This window comes from Leptonotus elevatus, chromosome 20 (assembly GCF_054856555.1).
Source record: "Leptonotus elevatus isolate MCC_2025b chromosome 20, RoL_Lele_1.0, whole genome shotgun sequence".
In the NCBI taxonomy this organism is placed as follows: Eukaryota; Metazoa; Chordata; class Actinopteri; order Syngnathiformes; family Syngnathidae; genus Leptonotus; species Leptonotus elevatus.
In genome coordinates, this window is record NC_141258.1 from 10,269,054 (window position 1) to 10,286,043 (window position 16,990).

At 41.3% G+C, this 16,990-nt stretch overlaps 2 protein-coding genes across 12 annotated transcripts in view; both read right to left on the reverse strand.

Moving 5' to 3' along the window:
- shisa8b (shisa family member 8b) overlaps positions 1–14,194 on the reverse strand; it is a 36,154-nt gene extending 21,960 nt beyond the window's left edge. The window contains exons 1-5 of one of the 3 annotated variants that reach the window (XM_086063640.1): positions 13,937–14,194; positions 13,665–13,772; positions 10,866–11,012; positions 5,589–5,699; positions 370–1,040 (exon numbers count right to left, since the gene is read on the reverse strand). In XM_086063640.1, the coding sequence (XP_085919766.1) occupies positions 370–1,007 (638 nt within the window). In that variant the 5' untranslated portion in view covers positions 1,008–1,040; positions 5,589–5,699; positions 10,866–11,012; positions 13,665–13,772; positions 13,937–14,194. Of the gene's footprint in view, positions 1–369; positions 1,041–1,398; positions 1,747–5,588; positions 5,700–10,865; positions 11,013–13,664; positions 13,773–13,936 lie in introns of those variants that run through there. The other 2 variants (XM_086063641.1, XM_086063639.1) reach the window with 2 other exon arrangements.
- An 856-nt stretch (positions 14,195–15,050) lies between these two features.
- Positions 15,051–16,990, reverse strand: part of mrtfab (myocardin related transcription factor Ab) — a 34,161-nt gene continuing 32,221 nt past the window's right edge. For all 9 annotated transcript variants that reach the window (XM_086064007.1, XM_086064009.1, XM_086064004.1 and 6 more), the window contains one exon: positions 15,051–16,594. In XM_086064007.1, coding sequence (XP_085920133.1) covers positions 16,044–16,594 — 551 coding nt within the window. In that variant the 3' untranslated portion in view covers positions 15,051–16,043. The remainder of the gene's footprint in view (positions 16,595–16,990) is intronic.

Below are 16,990 nucleotides of genomic sequence, written 5' to 3' on the forward strand. Positions count from 1 at the left end.
TGGACTTAGATTTACCATTCTTGCTAGAAGCTGCAAGTCCAGGTCCAGAAAGTTAAAAAGTCCTGCCACAGTTAGGCTAAACAGTAAGCCAGTGGCTAAATCCGGTCATAGATTAGCTTTAGCCACTGTCTAAAGTCCTGGTCCTGGATTTGACACCTCTGCTGCCCACACTCACACAAATATTTTGTCAAATACAGGTCCAGAAAGTAAAAACTATGCCATTGTTTGGCTTAGACACCGGTGCTTCTACTCAACCAGGAGCTAAATAAACTCCTGGGGAGCTTTAGCCAAAAGTATGGCTAAAGCCAAGCAGGATTTTTACTTCCTGGACCCGGATTTGCCAACTCCACATTTTGTCATGCCTCTTACCTGGAGTTGAGGTCGACATGTGTGGCCGCGGTTGCCCCACCTCCTCCGCGACTTTTCTCCAAGCCCAGTTTGGTGAAAATGCCCACCAGCACCATGATGGCCACCACGCCGCAGATGATGTAGACGATGAGGTGCGTGCGGTCTCTCTCCTGGTCCTCCTGGCCCTCGGTGATGGTGGCCACGGGCTTGCCCGTGTTGGCCCAGATGGGCGTGTCGTAGTTGGAGCAGATGTGCTGGTCCAGCCGCTGTTGGCGGAACTGGCAGCAAAAGCGATAGAAGCAGGTACCGCAGCAGTATAAAAAGACACCGGCGTTGCAGTTGAAGGGCGGGTCCCACTGGCCCATCACGTCGTAGTAACCCTGGCAACGCGTGCCGCCGACTGGGGGGCCGTCCTCGTCGTCGGCATCTCCGCCACTGGAGGGGGTGGACAGTCCAGTGTCTTGAAGGGGGTTTTGGGTCGTCTCTGCGTAGGTGGGAGTTGTCTCGTTGACCAGCGTGGAGGGGCCAACGACGGGGCTGTCCTCGGTGACTGTCACCGTGGTGACAGACGGATCTTGAGTGACAGTGGGCTGGGTAATTAGGGAAGAGAGGTAAAAAAAGAAGAAAAGGTGGCAGGAGGGAGGAAGGATTGGTGCCATCCTGCTGACAGGGGCCCAAAGTCCAGCCTTCAACTGAAGGAGAGTTCAAGAAAGGGAAAAGAGGAAAGGAGTTCAATTTCAGTCCAAGTATACACATTAAAAAATGACTTCCATCCATCCATTTTCTGTACCGCTTGTCCTCACAAGGGTCGCGGTAAAAAATGACTTCTTCAAGAAAATCCAAACACATTAGAGTTGACAAAGGGCGTCAAATTATATTTTAGCTCATCAAAAGAATTCAAAAGAAAGTGTCATCTTCTAAACAAGTAACAACAGCATCACAACACTCAAGGGGCTTTTAGTATTTGTACAAAATGATCTCATGTGTCAAAGCAATATGTCATCTTTCATCAAGGTCAATCAAAACAAACCAATTAGAGAACAAACTCACCTTCCAAATAAGAGTTTGCAATCCCCTCTTTTTATTTGGTCACAACTTCAAGAGCCACCATAAAGCCGAAACTCTGAATCCTTGCTCTCACCTTTTCCCTCGGTGTCTTCTGAAATCCTCCCTCTCAAGTCCAAATCCCCTCTAGAAACACGTGCAAACTTTACTCAGCAGCATCTTTTCCCCCCCCGAGCTCTTTCCTTTTCCCTCTTTTCATGTGTTCTCCATCGTTGACTGGCTGCGGGATCCGGGAGAACCGCACACTCCTCCTCTTCTTCTTCTTTCCTTTTTTTTTTATCTGCTCCTCTTGTCGCTCAGTCAGTTCTGGTAAACTGTGAGTACACAACTGTCCTACCCGGTTAAGAGGTGCCAAGTGCAATGCATGAGTGTGTGTGAGTGAGTGAATGTGTGTGTTTATGGGGGGGGGGGGGGGGGGGGGGTAAGCGCTGCAACAGTTCAGGAACCAAACCAGCTTCCCTCTGTTTACCACATCGGTGCCAGAGAGAGAGAGAGAGAGAGAAAGAGAGAGAGAGAGAGAGAGAGAGAATGTAGAGATTGCGGGTGAAAATAAATATGAAAATGGCATTGTTTATTTATATTATTAATTTTGTTCTTAATGACAAAACATTCCTATTGAGTATATGGGAATAAAAATTATATAATTTTTTTTAAGTAAGTCACAACTTATTTTCCTTAAACAACTTATATTTGTTAAACAATGTAGCCTTTTCCTTTTATTTTTTTTTCTGTGCAGTGATTCGTTCAGCAGATAGCAAGATGTGCAGATGTGTTCTCCTAGCTGTTTATTTGACACCAAAGAACCAAAGAACTTTCAACGCAGCATGATTGCCATTAGCATTAGCCCAAAGTATGTCCATTAGCTTAATGGTAACATACAATGGGAAACTTTAGATGGGCTAATCGAATTTAGCCTTGTTGCTGTGTTAAAATGAGCACAAACAAGGCTAATTTATGCTAGCCTCATTATTGTGCTAATGTTAAACCATCAAACAACTGTTACTTTATTACAAAATATGTTAGTAACACATACAAGTAGAACATCCCGATATATTCATGTAAACTCCCTGAATTGCTGGCGTTTAGCTTTAGCTTCACATTTTACACGATACAATAGTTGCAGTGATATTTGGACTACAGTCAGGTAGCTAGCTTAGCACCTTAGCTTTAATATTAAACTGTGCGCATGACAAAAGTGTGCTTCTCTCACTGCAATTCAAAAAAAGACAGTGGTACTTTCTGACTAGCTAGCTTTTCCTAGCTAGAAAAACATAGCTGTGAACTATGCTTAAATACAGTGGAAATTAGGCATGTTAATGATAATAATAATGTGTTTATATTGAGTGGTAGTACTGTGTGATTTTAACATTTTTCTAATTATTAAAAAAGGAAATATAATTTACTTTAGGGGTGTTTCAGCCTATGAGCAGTAGTTCGCCAGATAGTAAACAATTCTTCCAAAAAAAAAGAGTAGTATTCCGGAAGCGGTTTATTTTCACGCTCATTTGACGTTTCGAGTAAAACTAAACAAAGAGATTTACACATTGTCTAGTTAACCAAACTACAAACGCAACTTTGCCCAATGAAAGTCCACTAGCTTAATGCTAATGGAAAAAATGTGGACGTGAATCTTTATCATCTGCAAGAATAAAACAAAACAACTCATATTACTGCATCTGGATTGTCATGGTCTCTTGATTACACTGTATTTGAATAGTTTGTTATTGTAAAGTAAATTCCTTCGGCACTGCAGCTCAGCGACAGCATTCCCTCAGAGTTCCATTTCTGCAAATGTCTCGAGTCTGTGAGTGTGTTTTAGTGTGAAACGTGCAGAGGACAGTCAACATCTGCTGTGGTCACTCCTGCTCCTCATCTCCTTTTTCGGTGCGCCCGTCCCCGTCTGTTCTCGCTTTTCATGCATGCGTGCGCTCAAGCCTTCCTTTCCTCTTCTGCCTATTGGCATCATTCCTGTATTCTCATATATCCGCGCTGCAGGTGTGTACGCGCGTGTGCTCGAGTCCAGGTCGTCCGAGTCGCACTGCAGCTTGGCTACGTCTGCCAACGCTCACACAACTTGAGCGGATGATGTCACAGTAGAGCCAAGTTGTAGGAGGTTTTTTTTTTGTGGTTTTTCCTCTAAACCACCACATGGACATTTCTAATGAAATTCTAATCTAGATTGACAAGGGCCTTTTTGCTTCGCTTTCCGCTAATCGCCTCTCCCAAAATCCTCCTCCTTTATGTGTCGTCATCCAGAAGCAAACTCCGCACTTCCTCCACGTTGTGTTGCGTGCCGGGTGTGTGTGTGTGTGTGTGTGTGTGCATAAACGAGAGCGGGAGTGTAATGGAGAGAGTGAAAAGATGAGCGTAAATGTAGGACAGCGGGGAGGAGAAGAAAGAAAAGAAAAGAAAGGAAAGTGGGGGAGGAGAAATGTTTGGCTGGAGACCAAAGAGGAAGGTGGTCACATGGGGCACACATGCGTTGTGTGGAAATATGCAAATGTCATTTTTTTGGTGATAGATTTGCAAACGTGCGTCATTCATTTTAGCGCCATCATCTGGTCATATATTTTACTTTGACCAACTTCCATGGAGTTTTTTTTTTTAAATTCATTTTCAAGGCAGTCTTTCTTGTTTTGTTTTTGGTTTTTTTTATTCATTTTTAAGGCAGTCTTTCTTGACATAAGATAAAAGTATCAGTTCTAGATTTGCACATAGACAACAAATGCTGGAATTGAAAGTAGTCTGTGCTCTATTTGCATTTTGGGTTACTTGTGGCGTGTCAGCTCTGCAAATGTTTCTATCTGTAACTTTGTTGTAAAAAAGAACAAATGCATAATAGATATTAAGGAGCCATGTGAGGAGTAGAATTCACTTTATTTTAAATGGATAGCAAAAATAATTACTGTGTGTGTGTGTGTGTGTGTGTGTGTGTATCATAGTGGGGCCAACATTTCGGGATTTCACAGACTTGTGGGGCCCAACCGTCCATGTGGGGACATTTTGCTGGGCCCCACAAGTTTAGACCTCTTTTTTTGAGGGTCAAGACTTGGTTTTAGAGTTTAGGGTTGAGGTTAGGGTAAGGAATAGGGGTAGGCAATCTTTTTTGGGTTTAGGGGAAGGGGCTAGGAAATGCATTATGTCAATGAGATGGCCCCACAAAGATAGTAAAAAAAAACCTGTGTGTGTGTGGTCTAAATAACTAAATATCTCGAAGTCTATTCCCAAAGTGCCTGTAGGGCTCCAATTAACGTGTTCGCCTACACATGGTCCCACTCTCCCCAATGAGTCGAATATTTAATTTGAATAATTCATACAGTTGATGAATATTCATATTTTAGCTTTGTGTGTGTCCACTAATAACACTTGATGGAATAGTGCTTATTTTGTTAGCTATCGCTAATTAGCCAATCCTTCTGAATTGTCACTTGCCAAGTGGAGCTCTGGTGGATGCAGTTTGTCTTTAACTACAATGGCACTTTTGTAACAGAAATTTATTTTCTGTTATTGACTGAAAATAATAACTATTCACTGTTTTTGATCTTCGGTCAAAACAATAAAAGCATCATTTTGCCACCAGCTTTGTGTCGTGGAACTATGTTGGAGTGAATAGAGGCACTTCATTTTGACAACCGTAGGGATGTTCGATACCACTTTTCTTCAGACCGATACCAGTATTCACTCTTTGAGTACTCGCCGATAGCAAGTACTGTTGATGTATAAAATTGCATTTAACACAATGACAAATCATTGTCTCAAAACCTTTCTTTCTGATGCAGATAATGATTTGCCAAAGTGTCTGGTATCGGCAGCCTCCACGAGTACCCGATACCTAAAAATAAGGCTGGTATTGGCCCAATACCGATACCTGGTATCAGTACTCACCCATCCCTAGACAACAGTAGTGCTTTGCTACCATTGTGACATCTTGGTAGCAAGGAACTAAGTAAGTTGAGGAGCTCCACTTTCATAAAAATAGTGCTTTGCCGCCATCTGTGCCACCTTTAGCAATTACAAACCATTTAGGGCGGTGGGGGTGTCAATTACTCACCTATTATGCTCAAATAATAGAATATTGAACAATTAAATGTCAATGAAAGCATAGTAGAGCCAGTGATCATCAACATGTCCGACATTAGACATTTGAAATAACATCATCATAAAGAAACATTTACCACTGGCAGCAATCCACGGAGCAGGATGAGTGTCTCGCATGCTGACAGCTGTGTCTCTCGGCTGGTGTGAGAGTGCAGTGGCGTTGCGTCAGGCAATTAGCGGGTCAACTCCTGCGGGACAAATTGAATGAGCGTACACTTCAACAGGAAGTCCATTGAGCAACAAAGAAAAGCTTATTGGTCACTGCTTATAGGACGCAATGTCACATGACGTGCATCACGAAAGGCGCTTCGTGCAGCGACCGGTTTGAAGCAATCGTTGGAACAAACAAAACAAGCTACAACTTGGCTCGTTTTTTGCTCATGTCGTAGCTTTTTAATGAAATCCGCTTAATATTGTTCAGTTTGGAATGTTTGCGTGCATGCTCCCATTTGTTCATTGGAGCACATTTTAATATGAAGGGCGCGTTCGCCAAGGAACTGGAAACGATCGTTGCAAATTAAAATTCCTTCACGAGGTTTGGTTTCGACTGCGCTTCCACACACAATATTGCCACTGAGGTTTATTTGACAGACGTGCCAGGTTCGTTCGTTCTGGCATTGAGATAAGTTTGTTTGGATTGTCATTATGCTGTCCATGTTTCATGATATTTTGCTCATGGTAGACAATATACATGCATTTAATGAGTTTCCATGGAGTGTGAAGTAATTCCATCTCGAGAACTTTTGCCGTCCACAGAGTAAAAAGCAAATGGTGCCAAATGAGAGCGAAAATGGAGTGCAGAGTAATGAAAGTCTGTTAGTTAGGCGAATGATCCCGGATGTTCAGCCTGACCATTTGACTGCACTCAATTTGCCAATTAGAAAAGCAAAGACAAAAGAGGTCACTCGTGTCCACAGGGGATGAATCATGGCATAGAATTAAAAACAACAGAACCCCCTCGTACGCCAAGCTGACTCCAGGTCATGTGATCAGCATGTTTTTAGATATTGGAACTGGATGAATACACTCACCGGACACAAATTCTGCACTCTAAATACAGTTGGGTCAAAAATAACCAAAAGTCCGTCAAAAAGGGACAGACTCAATGTTTTGGTTTATTTTTTTAAACCAATACATTGGCTCAAATGAATAACCCAGCAAACAACCGATTTAAAAAATTAACAAACAACTCAGTTTTTTGGGGACTGACCCAACTTTTGGGTTGTGCATGAAAAACACAAATTTGGGTCAAAAATAACCCTAATTGAGTCAAAAAGGGACAGAGCCAACATTTTGGTTTATTTATTTAAACCAAAAAGTTGGGTCAAGTGAATAGCTCACAAAACCCATTTTTGGAGGATTGACCCAATGTGTTGGGTTATTTATTTACTTTGTAAACCAAAAAGTTGGTTAACCAACCAAACAACACTCTCCCCGCCCCTTTTTTGGGGGGAGTCAGATTAAACTTTTTGGGTTACACATTTAAACCAAAAAGTTGGGTCAAAAGAATAACCCAAAACCCAATATTTTGGGATATGGAATGGTTATAGTCAGATGAAACAAAGGTTGAACTTTTCGGCTAAGCCAGAACAGCTGAACTTTATTTGGTGTTGATCAGGTTAGAAAAGGGTGTGCACACTTATGCAACCCCAGTATCTCAGTTGTTTATTTGTTCTATTGAGCAACATTAATGGTAGAAAAAGTTTTCGAAATCATTTTTCCTTTTCATATCACAAAAACCTGACAGGGGTGTGCAGACTTATTATATAAATGCACGTCAACGAGGCAAACTAGAACAAGAAAAAAAGTTAAATGATTATCTACTTGACGTTGTCAGTCAACATCAACAACAATTCAAATGAGGATGAAGGAGAATTTTTTTTTCTTTTTCCCTTTTTAAATGTTTATTTACAAACACAAAGCAAAGACTGCGGTGCTGTCATCAGAATAATGCGTGTGTGCGGGTGTGTTTCCATACTAATGTCCTTTTGGACATCCCTGTCATTGCTGACCTTTTTACAAAATGAAAGGAGATGCAAATATTCAGCTTCATTTAGTCATTTCCACAACGAGCTCCTCTGGGCCAGCTTCGCTCAGGCACATGGCCACCGGCGTCCTTTTCTGCACACAATCGTAATGAATCTCATTCCCCGATTGCCTTTGTGTCCACCTGTCCTCTTTCTGTCTCCATTGCCTCTCAAGTTGCATCATTATTTTACTACCTAAATATTCATACGACTATCTAACTATATTTGGGAACTTAGGGCTTATAGTACATTTCCAATGAGCCATTGATTGATAGATGATCAATTAACCCAGACCGATTTCACCCCCCCCCCCCCCCAATGTATTTGTGCTTATTTGTGATGCTGCAATGAAGTGTGTGAGATTCAAAACATTACAAGAGGAGACACAAAATCCATTGTTGGATTGATTTTATATCCAGATGAGGTTTTTCTGACCTGTCGTTCTTAAAGTTCAAAGTGTCAACCTTTCTCACATTGGGTGAGTGGTTTGCACATGTTCTGTCTGTAGATGTTTTTTTTTTTGTGTATGTGTCCAGAAAGTGTAAATGTGTTTATGAACTACAGAAATGCAGAAAGGGGATGATAACATGGCTAAAATAATTTCTTCAACATTTCAGGTGCTGCCACCTCACAATGAAACTCTTGCGGTTGTGTATTGCAAAACAGCAGCCAGTTGAATGGCAGGCGCTGTGGTTGATTTGAATAAGGAGCTGCTACTTCGCTTGGGTCTCCTGCATATTTCGTGCTTCTCTCCAGTCAATCAAACCGAGCCGCCTCCATGCTCGCGCTTATATACGCTGTCTGCACTTTGCTCTGATTTACAGTATACTCGCATCTACATTGTTGTTTACTTGCTCACCGCCACGCTCGCTCCTCTGTGCATTGATACACGAGAGCAAATATGGCAAAACATAACAGAATTTCACTCAAAACCTCGTTCTTGGTTAGACCTCTGATAGTTTAAAGAGGATTTGGTTAGGGTTTCAATAATGTGTGGAAGTGTTTCTTTACTTTGCATTAGAGCATTTTGGTAGTGTGTGAGAGGGGTTCAGTACCTGTGAGAGCATTTCAGTGCTTGTACGAGTGTTTCACTATCGTATGAGAGTGTTTTATTAGTGTGTATTAGAGCATTTTAGTAGATTGTGAGAGTGATTCAGTAGAGTGTGAGAGCATTTTAGTAGTGATAGTCTTTGCGTAGTGTGTTAGTGTTTCATTAGTTTGTATTAAAGCATTTTAGTGGTGCGAAAGCATTCTGTAGTGCTTTTAAGATTGTTTCAGTCGTGTGTGAGTATTTTATTAGTATTAGAGCATTTCAGTTGTGCAGATAATAGAATATTAGAAGTTTGTAAGTGTGTTCCGTAAGTTGTGAGAGCGTTTCTGTAGTGTATATTGTAACATTTTAGTAGTGCATGAGAGCTATTCAGTAGCATGTGAGAGCATTGCAGTAGCGTGCGAGTTTTATTAGTGTGTATTAGAACATTTTAGTATTGTGTGAGAGCAAAAACATACTCAAGTACTGAGTAACAGGAAGGTAACTTCTGATTTTTTTTTGTCTTCATGAAAGTGTTTCAGTAGTGTGGAAGTGCTTCACTACTTTGTAATAGAGAATTGTGGTAGTGTGAGAGCATTTCAGTAGTGCTTATACACTATTGTGTGAGAGTGTTTCATTTGTGTATATTAGAACATTTTAGTAGATTGTGAGTGATTCAGTAGTGTGTGAGAGCATTTTAGTAGTGTTGTGAGAGTGTTTCAGTAGTGTGTGAGTGTTTCATTTGTTTGCATTAGAGCATTTTAGTGGTGAGATTTCAGTAGTGCTTTTAAGAGTGTTTCAGTAGTGTGTGAGTGTTTCATTAATATTGGAGCATTTCAGTAGTGCTTATGAGATAACTTAAGTAGAATGCAAGAGGAATTAGGTAGTGTGTGAGAGTGTTTCTATAAGTGTGAGAGCATTTCAGTAGTGCTTTTACACTATTGTGTGAGAGTGTTTCATTTGTGTGTAAAGAACATTTTAGTAGATTATGAGTGATTAAGTAGTGTGTGAGAGTGTTTCATTGGTTTGCATTAGACCATTTTAGTGGTGAGTGTGTCTTGGAGCATTTTAGTAGAGCATGAGAGCCATTGAGTAGTTAGTGAGAGCATTTCAGTAGCGCTTGTGAGAAGATTTCAGTAGTGTGTGAAAGTGTTTTATTACTTTGTATTAGAGCATTTGTATAGTGTGTGAGAGGGTTTCAGTAACGTGTGAGAGCATTTCAGTAGCGTTTCACTGTCGTGTGAGTGTGCTTCAGTAGTGTGTATTTAAGCATTTTAGTAGAATGTGAGAGCGATTCAGTAGCGCGTGTGAGAGCATTCCGGTAGTGTTGTGATAGTATTTCAGGAACTGAGCACTTTTGTGATGTCCCCACTCTAACGCTGTCTGTCTTCACGGCATTCCTTAGACTTTTGCGCTCCATGATGTGCGCGACGCGAACAAAAGTTTGAGGCCAAGTTGACAATACGTCACGCTGCATTGGAAGCTTCATCGCTCCTCTGAGCTCACATCAGTCATTTGCCACAGCAGCCCTCACGCGCACACACCAAGACACCGCGTGCGTGTGTGTGCTCAGGAAGAGCCACCCCCCACCCCCCACACACACACAAAGCAGGTGCGCTTGGCATTCATGCTTCATCTTTCGCAGCCAAACCCATTTTCCACATCCAAATGATTCCACAGGGGCTGATTAACCTGAAACGTGACCTTCTTTATTTAAATTTTTAAAAACGCTTCATCGCTGCCCCTCCTGCTGATGTCTGATATCAATGCAAGTGCAACGCAATACAAGTTACTAGCTAGTAGCATGGACGTAACATTGCCATTTTCAACATCACATTTGGCGAACGGCAACAGCGTTTTGCGAAAACTCCCAAATTTGATTCGATAATTTGATTATATAACGTCATAAGTCACGTGTAAAATAAATTGTATTTTCTTTCTCAAAAAAAAAAAAAGCAAGATGACACAAGTGTTTATTTTTGTACAGGCCTGCAAAAAAAAAAAGAGAAAAAGCTTACCACTATATTAAAACAAGTTGACCTGATGTGCAAAGGAACTCACTTCAACGTACTTCCTTGACACCAATATGCCACCAGATGGTGAATGCTATTGCTTAGGCCTGGGCACAAAAGCGTTTCTGACATTTGGGTCTACGGTTTGAACAAAAATGACAGAAAATGTATAATTCTTGTACGGGATCTCATTAAACTGCAGGTTTCTCCTCTGCAGCACATCTCTCGCACTCACAGGTGCGAGAACAAAGGTCTCACTGCTGTTTTGTCTGTGTGTGTCCTCACCCTCCCTCCCTTGAACAGCCACTCTGCAGCCTCTCTTGCCTGTGCAAATGTCAGCCTTCACATCCTCTGCAATCAAAGGCTCCGCAGTTGCCGCAGGACCCCCCGACGCCGAAACCTGACGGCTCCCCAGAAATGATCCAACTTCACCTTCAAAAGAAAACAGCGAGAGTCTCTTCAGTAAACAGGCAAAGTGTGTTATTTGAGTAGCCTGAATGAAGTGATGTCAATTCCAAAAGAAACAGTGAGATTCACGTCATCGGGCTTTACAGCATCTCCGCAGATCTTTCATCGCAAAGTTGAAATTTGAAGCAAATCTGTCTGGTGAGCGCTGCTGTGCAATGTCATTAAAACTCTGTTGTTATATGTGTAATTGAGAGAGTTTGCCAGCATATTCTGTGATTCGTCCAAAATATAATCATTTCAATTTGACTTTTGAGATGTTATTGTTATTTTAAGGTGAGGGCAGTTGACAATGATATTTAAAAAATTTGATTGTGTTATTCTCGATTTTCAGAGCACGCAGTTACCTGGTTTTCAAATGAATCCAGCAATAGGTCCCAGTCCATTAGGTGCTCTGAATTTGTTACTTGCCATAAGGGGGTGCCACAGGGTTCTGTATTGGGCGCCCTCTTATTTGTTATTTCTCAATGACTTAGGTCAAAATATGCCTGATTGCAAATTTACATTGTGTTTGGATAAACTTCTTTTTTTTTTTTACTGTAAAAAGTTGCCTCAAATGATTCCCACAGTGTCGACTCTCAACGAAATCGAGCTGGTCCAGATGTATAAAATCTTGGGTGTCTTAATTGCTGACTCGCTAACTTTCAAGCCACATCATAGAAAATCTTGTGAAGCAGCTGAAGCTAAATCGTTTTTTTTTTTTTTTTTATGTAAAGAAGCGTCTTGCTGCAACATTTGTATCCGAGTTGGATTATGGAAATATTGTGTGTATGAATGTTGCTGTAAAATGTTTTCGGATGAGTGATACTGTTTTTATCATGTTTCTTTGAAGTTAATTACTAACTGTAAGATGTTTTCTTTGGTCAAAAGATTATTTGTTGCTTTTGGTCCCCTATTGGGTTGTTGGCTAAAAACTTTTTGGTTTTCTTTGCTGTTTACTTGGAATATGCTACATAAACGCTGAAAGCTAACTGATTCATTTTTTAAATAGAGGTTTTCCAGCTCAATGGGATATTTCCGGTTAAATAAATGTTAAATGAAATGAAAGTTAACTAAGCACTCACCTCGACAACTTAACCAAACATTTTATTGGCGGCACTTATTAGAAGCTAACACTGTTAGCCAATGCGAATCTGTGCTGTTCTATGTTCGAGTAAAGAAAAATAGCACCGTGTATAAAACCAAAATCAAACATACATTAAAAAAATTATAATGTACGTACCATTAAGAGGCGTGATGGACTTTTTTTTGCATATGTGCGTATTTTAGGGTTCCCCCATCACAACCGCCTCAACTCATTCAGTAGCACCCGCTGGAAAGTTTAGAAAAAATTAGCCTCCAACACCAGTTTTACCATCCATCCATCTCAAAATTCAGTGGGCATGTTTACCATGATAGGAGGACGCACAACAAATTCAACAGGAAGTCGGCCATTTTGTTTTTAGAACAGCCATTTTGGGCAAATTGCGGTGCTTGTTCTTGGATAAACTCATACGAGGGAATTTTCTAAGAATGGGAAGATGATATATTTGATCAAAGGGAAACACATAGCGTTTAATTTTTTATTTTTTTTACCATTGGGTCCTTTTACAACTGCTTTTAACTTTTTTACTATACAGGAGGTAACTGTCAACTGACTGTTAAAAATGATCAAATATTAGCTAAAACATAACGCCTGCAGTTAACACTCTAGGAACCCCTCATCTATACAAAAGGGAAAAAAAGAATAAAAGTAAGGGCCCGGGGTCAAACCTCAAGTAAGCACTTGGGACCTTCCCTTTAACACTTCGCTCACACGTTTGACATGCTGCAAATGACTGCTATGTGTATGATTAAAGACGATACGCTGGCCGCGGCGGTGGTGGACGCGTGTCGGTGGGATGAAGGATGGAGATGAGAGCTTCAGCCCTCCTCGCCCCGCGGCACTTTGGAGCTCGGCGCTCTTCATTAGCTGGCAGGGCTTTGGGATTTTTATCTGTTCGCTATAGGGGGTCGTGACGCTGCGTTGGGGAGTTGCTTTGGCACGTGTGCGTGTCGTGTGTTGAGAATCGACATGAGAGCTATACCATGGGATCATGTGTGTCTTTGAGAGGAGATGAGGGAAAAGTCGGCTGGTGCTCCAGGGACTGGGAGCAGCTAGTGAAAGTCAAATAAGACATGCAAAGCTCTCTCAGTTTTGTGGTATATACTGTACATATAGAGGTCACTTGAGAAAAGGCTGGCTAAATTGCTCAACGGCAAACCTTAAATGCAAGAACTCATTTTGTATATTTTTAACAAAAAAAAAAGAAAGAAACGGACTCAAAATTGTTACATTATTCAGGTACTTTGTTTTTCCTGCATGTCATTAAAAAAAAAACAAATTACTAGGTTTACTCACAGTGTAGTATAGGGCAGTATAAAACAGTGCAAGTGCAACTTTAAGCGATGTCTGACATCTAGTGGTGAATGGTCATATTACAACTTAAAACTATGGCAGAGAAACATGTTGATTAATTACGATTTTAATCTTGTAGTGTCATTCTTTTTTTTTCAGGGTGACCCTAATAATATCCATCATATTAATAAAATTAAATAAAAAGGAGTTAAATAAAATGTAAAAATCTCTAGGACACAAACCTTATTCTCTTTCCATCAGATGAAAGTGAGGCACCACATGGGACCAATGATCCAATTTAACGTCTCATCCATCATCACAAATTCACATGAATGTACTGTACATGTTCTCTGGGAAAGATAACACAATATGAGTTTAATTAAAATTGCAGAATATAATAGGAAACCAACACCATTCAAATTGGAGGAAAATGCATTATCTAAGCGCCAATACAAGAAACGTATCAAATATTCTCTTTACAATCACTTTTAAATAATGCTCAGTTTTAACTAACCGTCAGTTTAGATATCCATACAACATGTTTATCGTGGTTGTAGACAGCAGCGGGCACTATTATGAGATACCCATCTCAAAATGTAACCAGCATATTTCGTTAAAAGGCGTACTTAATGACGTGTTTGATGAATAACAAATACAGTATAGTTCATTTCTTACTCTTACAACCAAAATGAGAAGTTGAATGGGCAATTCCGTGCATAGAATGACTCAGGAGAACCACCAGTTTGATTCGTAACCTTAAAAATAAACAATTTAACCGGTAAAGTGACGCGTTTAGTAATTAGCGACATTTACACATGGAAACTACATCCGGTTATAACGTTCAAAACAAAAGCACATCAGAAGAGCGAGTCTAAATTAGGATTATATACTTCAAACCAAGCGATTGTAGTGTGCAAAGTATGTCTAGGGTTTTGACGACAGGATTTTACTTGTCGCTTTTTCAACGTCGAGCTCCGCTAAAGTGCTGTTACAACTGGAAAACAAATTACACTAAAAATGAAAAACGAGTGCACGTGTGCCATTGAGCTACCTGGCATTTATTCGCCTCCTCCAGTAAACGTAAATGCTAATTATAAAATATATGATACACATGGAAGATTTGAAGTTTTGATTATACAATTAATATATACGTAATTTATTTTAGACAATTTTAAAGTGTTGCTTGTGTATGTCCGCTCCGCTGTATGATTTATGTCCTTTTGTCGTGCTCGATTGAAGCAATTTATGTACAATGGCGTCCCCTTGTGGCGATTCACAGGTGTCGCCATTTACTGTAAAAATGAACTCACTACTGCGTTAGCTGAGATTAACAGGTTCTGTCGTTAACAAGCTTTTGTGCTGAAAGGTAACATTTGATTATTATTATTTTTTAATTACAAGGGACAGATGAGTACAATGGGTGGGTTATTTAATATATTTGTTATTTAAGTAACCATTATTTAAAAAAAAAATTGTTATGCAAATTTGCTTTTCACAGTTCTTCCATTTGACCATGTTTCACTTCAGAATTTATAACAATTTTATTAGGTAAATGAATGAGTGGAAAAACATTTTAATTCACTCATTTTAAGTAAAACAATGTTAAAACTAATATATTACAGGGCTCTTGATAAAGTAAATGCTTGGTGTGCCAGAATAAAGTGCATAATGATGCAGACAATTGTTTTCATAACGTTTTTGTTTATTCTTAAAAAAAAGAAAAAAAGAAAGACAAAGTCCAAGTTTTTGGAGGCCCCGCGCCCTCACCCTATTTCCCCCAGCTGGCTAGCTCCACTAAACAACCAACAAAGAAAAAATAGCCATATGAACAATTGATAATATACACCCCATATACAGCAATACATAGTGGTCTACCATAACGTTACCAATAATGCGCAACCTCTAACGAGGCTTCTTTTTCAACTGTCGCCACTGATAAGGTTTCATTTCAACAGCAACTGACAACCAATGACGGTTGTGCGTGTTTTTTTTTGTTTTTTTTTACTCGTGTGGGTGGGCATCAGGATGCTAAGGTGATCGCCAACACCTCAGCTGATCAGTCACGTAACGCAAAAGGTGGCTTCGCCCAACATTCGTCTGCTAACCTGAACGCCCCGTGAAACCAAACCGACTTAAGTGCAAAGTTTAGGAGGCACTGACACACTTGCACGTCACACACACTTTCATGTGATCGTGGATTGATGGGTAACCGTTACCTTGAAATGACGGATTCACTTTCAGCAGGTGAGCACGAAAAATAGTACACACCTGTTGATGGATCCTCATTGCAATACTATAAAGATTAGTTGAAGCCCACCTCATAGTGCATAAGAAAGCCAGTAACAGAAAGGCTGTGTGTACGTGTGAGTGGATGGGAAGCCGGTTGAGGATTTAATCACTATCTTTGATATCCAGTGTATGATCCATGTACTAGTGAACTCTTTGTACTCAATAGTAAGAATTTTGCACAAAGTACATGGACCTTAAGGCAGGTATCAATGATACGGAACAAAAACTTAAAGCGGCTTTCCATGTGTGTGCCAGAGAGCCCAGCAGTGATAAGAGACAGCATAGAGAAGGTCTCAAGGTGGAGCCTGAACGCATCGCGCCGCCATCCGAGGCTACAGGCACAACTCCAAGTGCAGCTGCAGGTCCGTGCTGTCCAGGAAGTCAGCAGAGAAGACACTCGGCGGTGTGTGTGGAGCCAGAGGGGTCAGACTGGTCCCCCCGTCTCCGCCTCCTTCTCCTCCTCCCACGCCGTTCCCGCCGCTGGAGCCGGAGCTCCCCACCATGGAGATGTCCAGCCAATCCATGCTGTCCAGAGCGGCGTCGCCGAAGTCCAGCCCGGCCGAGTGGGGCGAGAAGCCCAAGTCGGACGTGTCCATGGGGGAGGGCGGGTGGTCCAGGATGCCGGCGGTGCTCAGCATTTGGCTGTGGAGGTCGTCGATGAGCGTCAGGCCGCCGCTCGGTTCCACGCCGAGCAGCGTGGAGCTCTGCAGGAAGTCCTCCAGGTGAGCTCCGCCCGTGCAGGGCTCCCTCGGGGGGGCGATGAGGGGAGAGGCAGGGGTGGGAGGGGAGAGGTGGAGAGGGGACGGCGGGGAAGTGGGCGAGGGCGGGTCGGAGTGTAGAGGGGCGAGCGACGGGTCCGGGTTGGCCTTAAAACCTGGGATTTCTTTTGGAGGACACAAGAGGAAACAAGTACCAAAACAATGAAAATAATTGTGAGTGAAATGCGAGATTTTGTGTTCTACACGTACAACATCTTAGTACACGCTTCTCCAACCGGTAGCTCACGAGTCGTTTGAGTAGCTCGTGGACAGATAGCTAAGACTAACTTGAAAATAAAGTTGACCAAATAATACACTGACGGCAATGCTAATATCCTTAGTAGACTTTTACTTTGAAGTTGGGCAGCGTCGTGGCGTAATGGCTAGCTTGACTTCCCTTTTCAACATTTAGGATTTCTTTATCGTACTTTTTACTGACATCAAAATGCTATCCCAAACTCATATTCAATCGCTAATTCAGGACGCTAAGAAACCGCGAGTTAATTACGCCGTCATTGTAT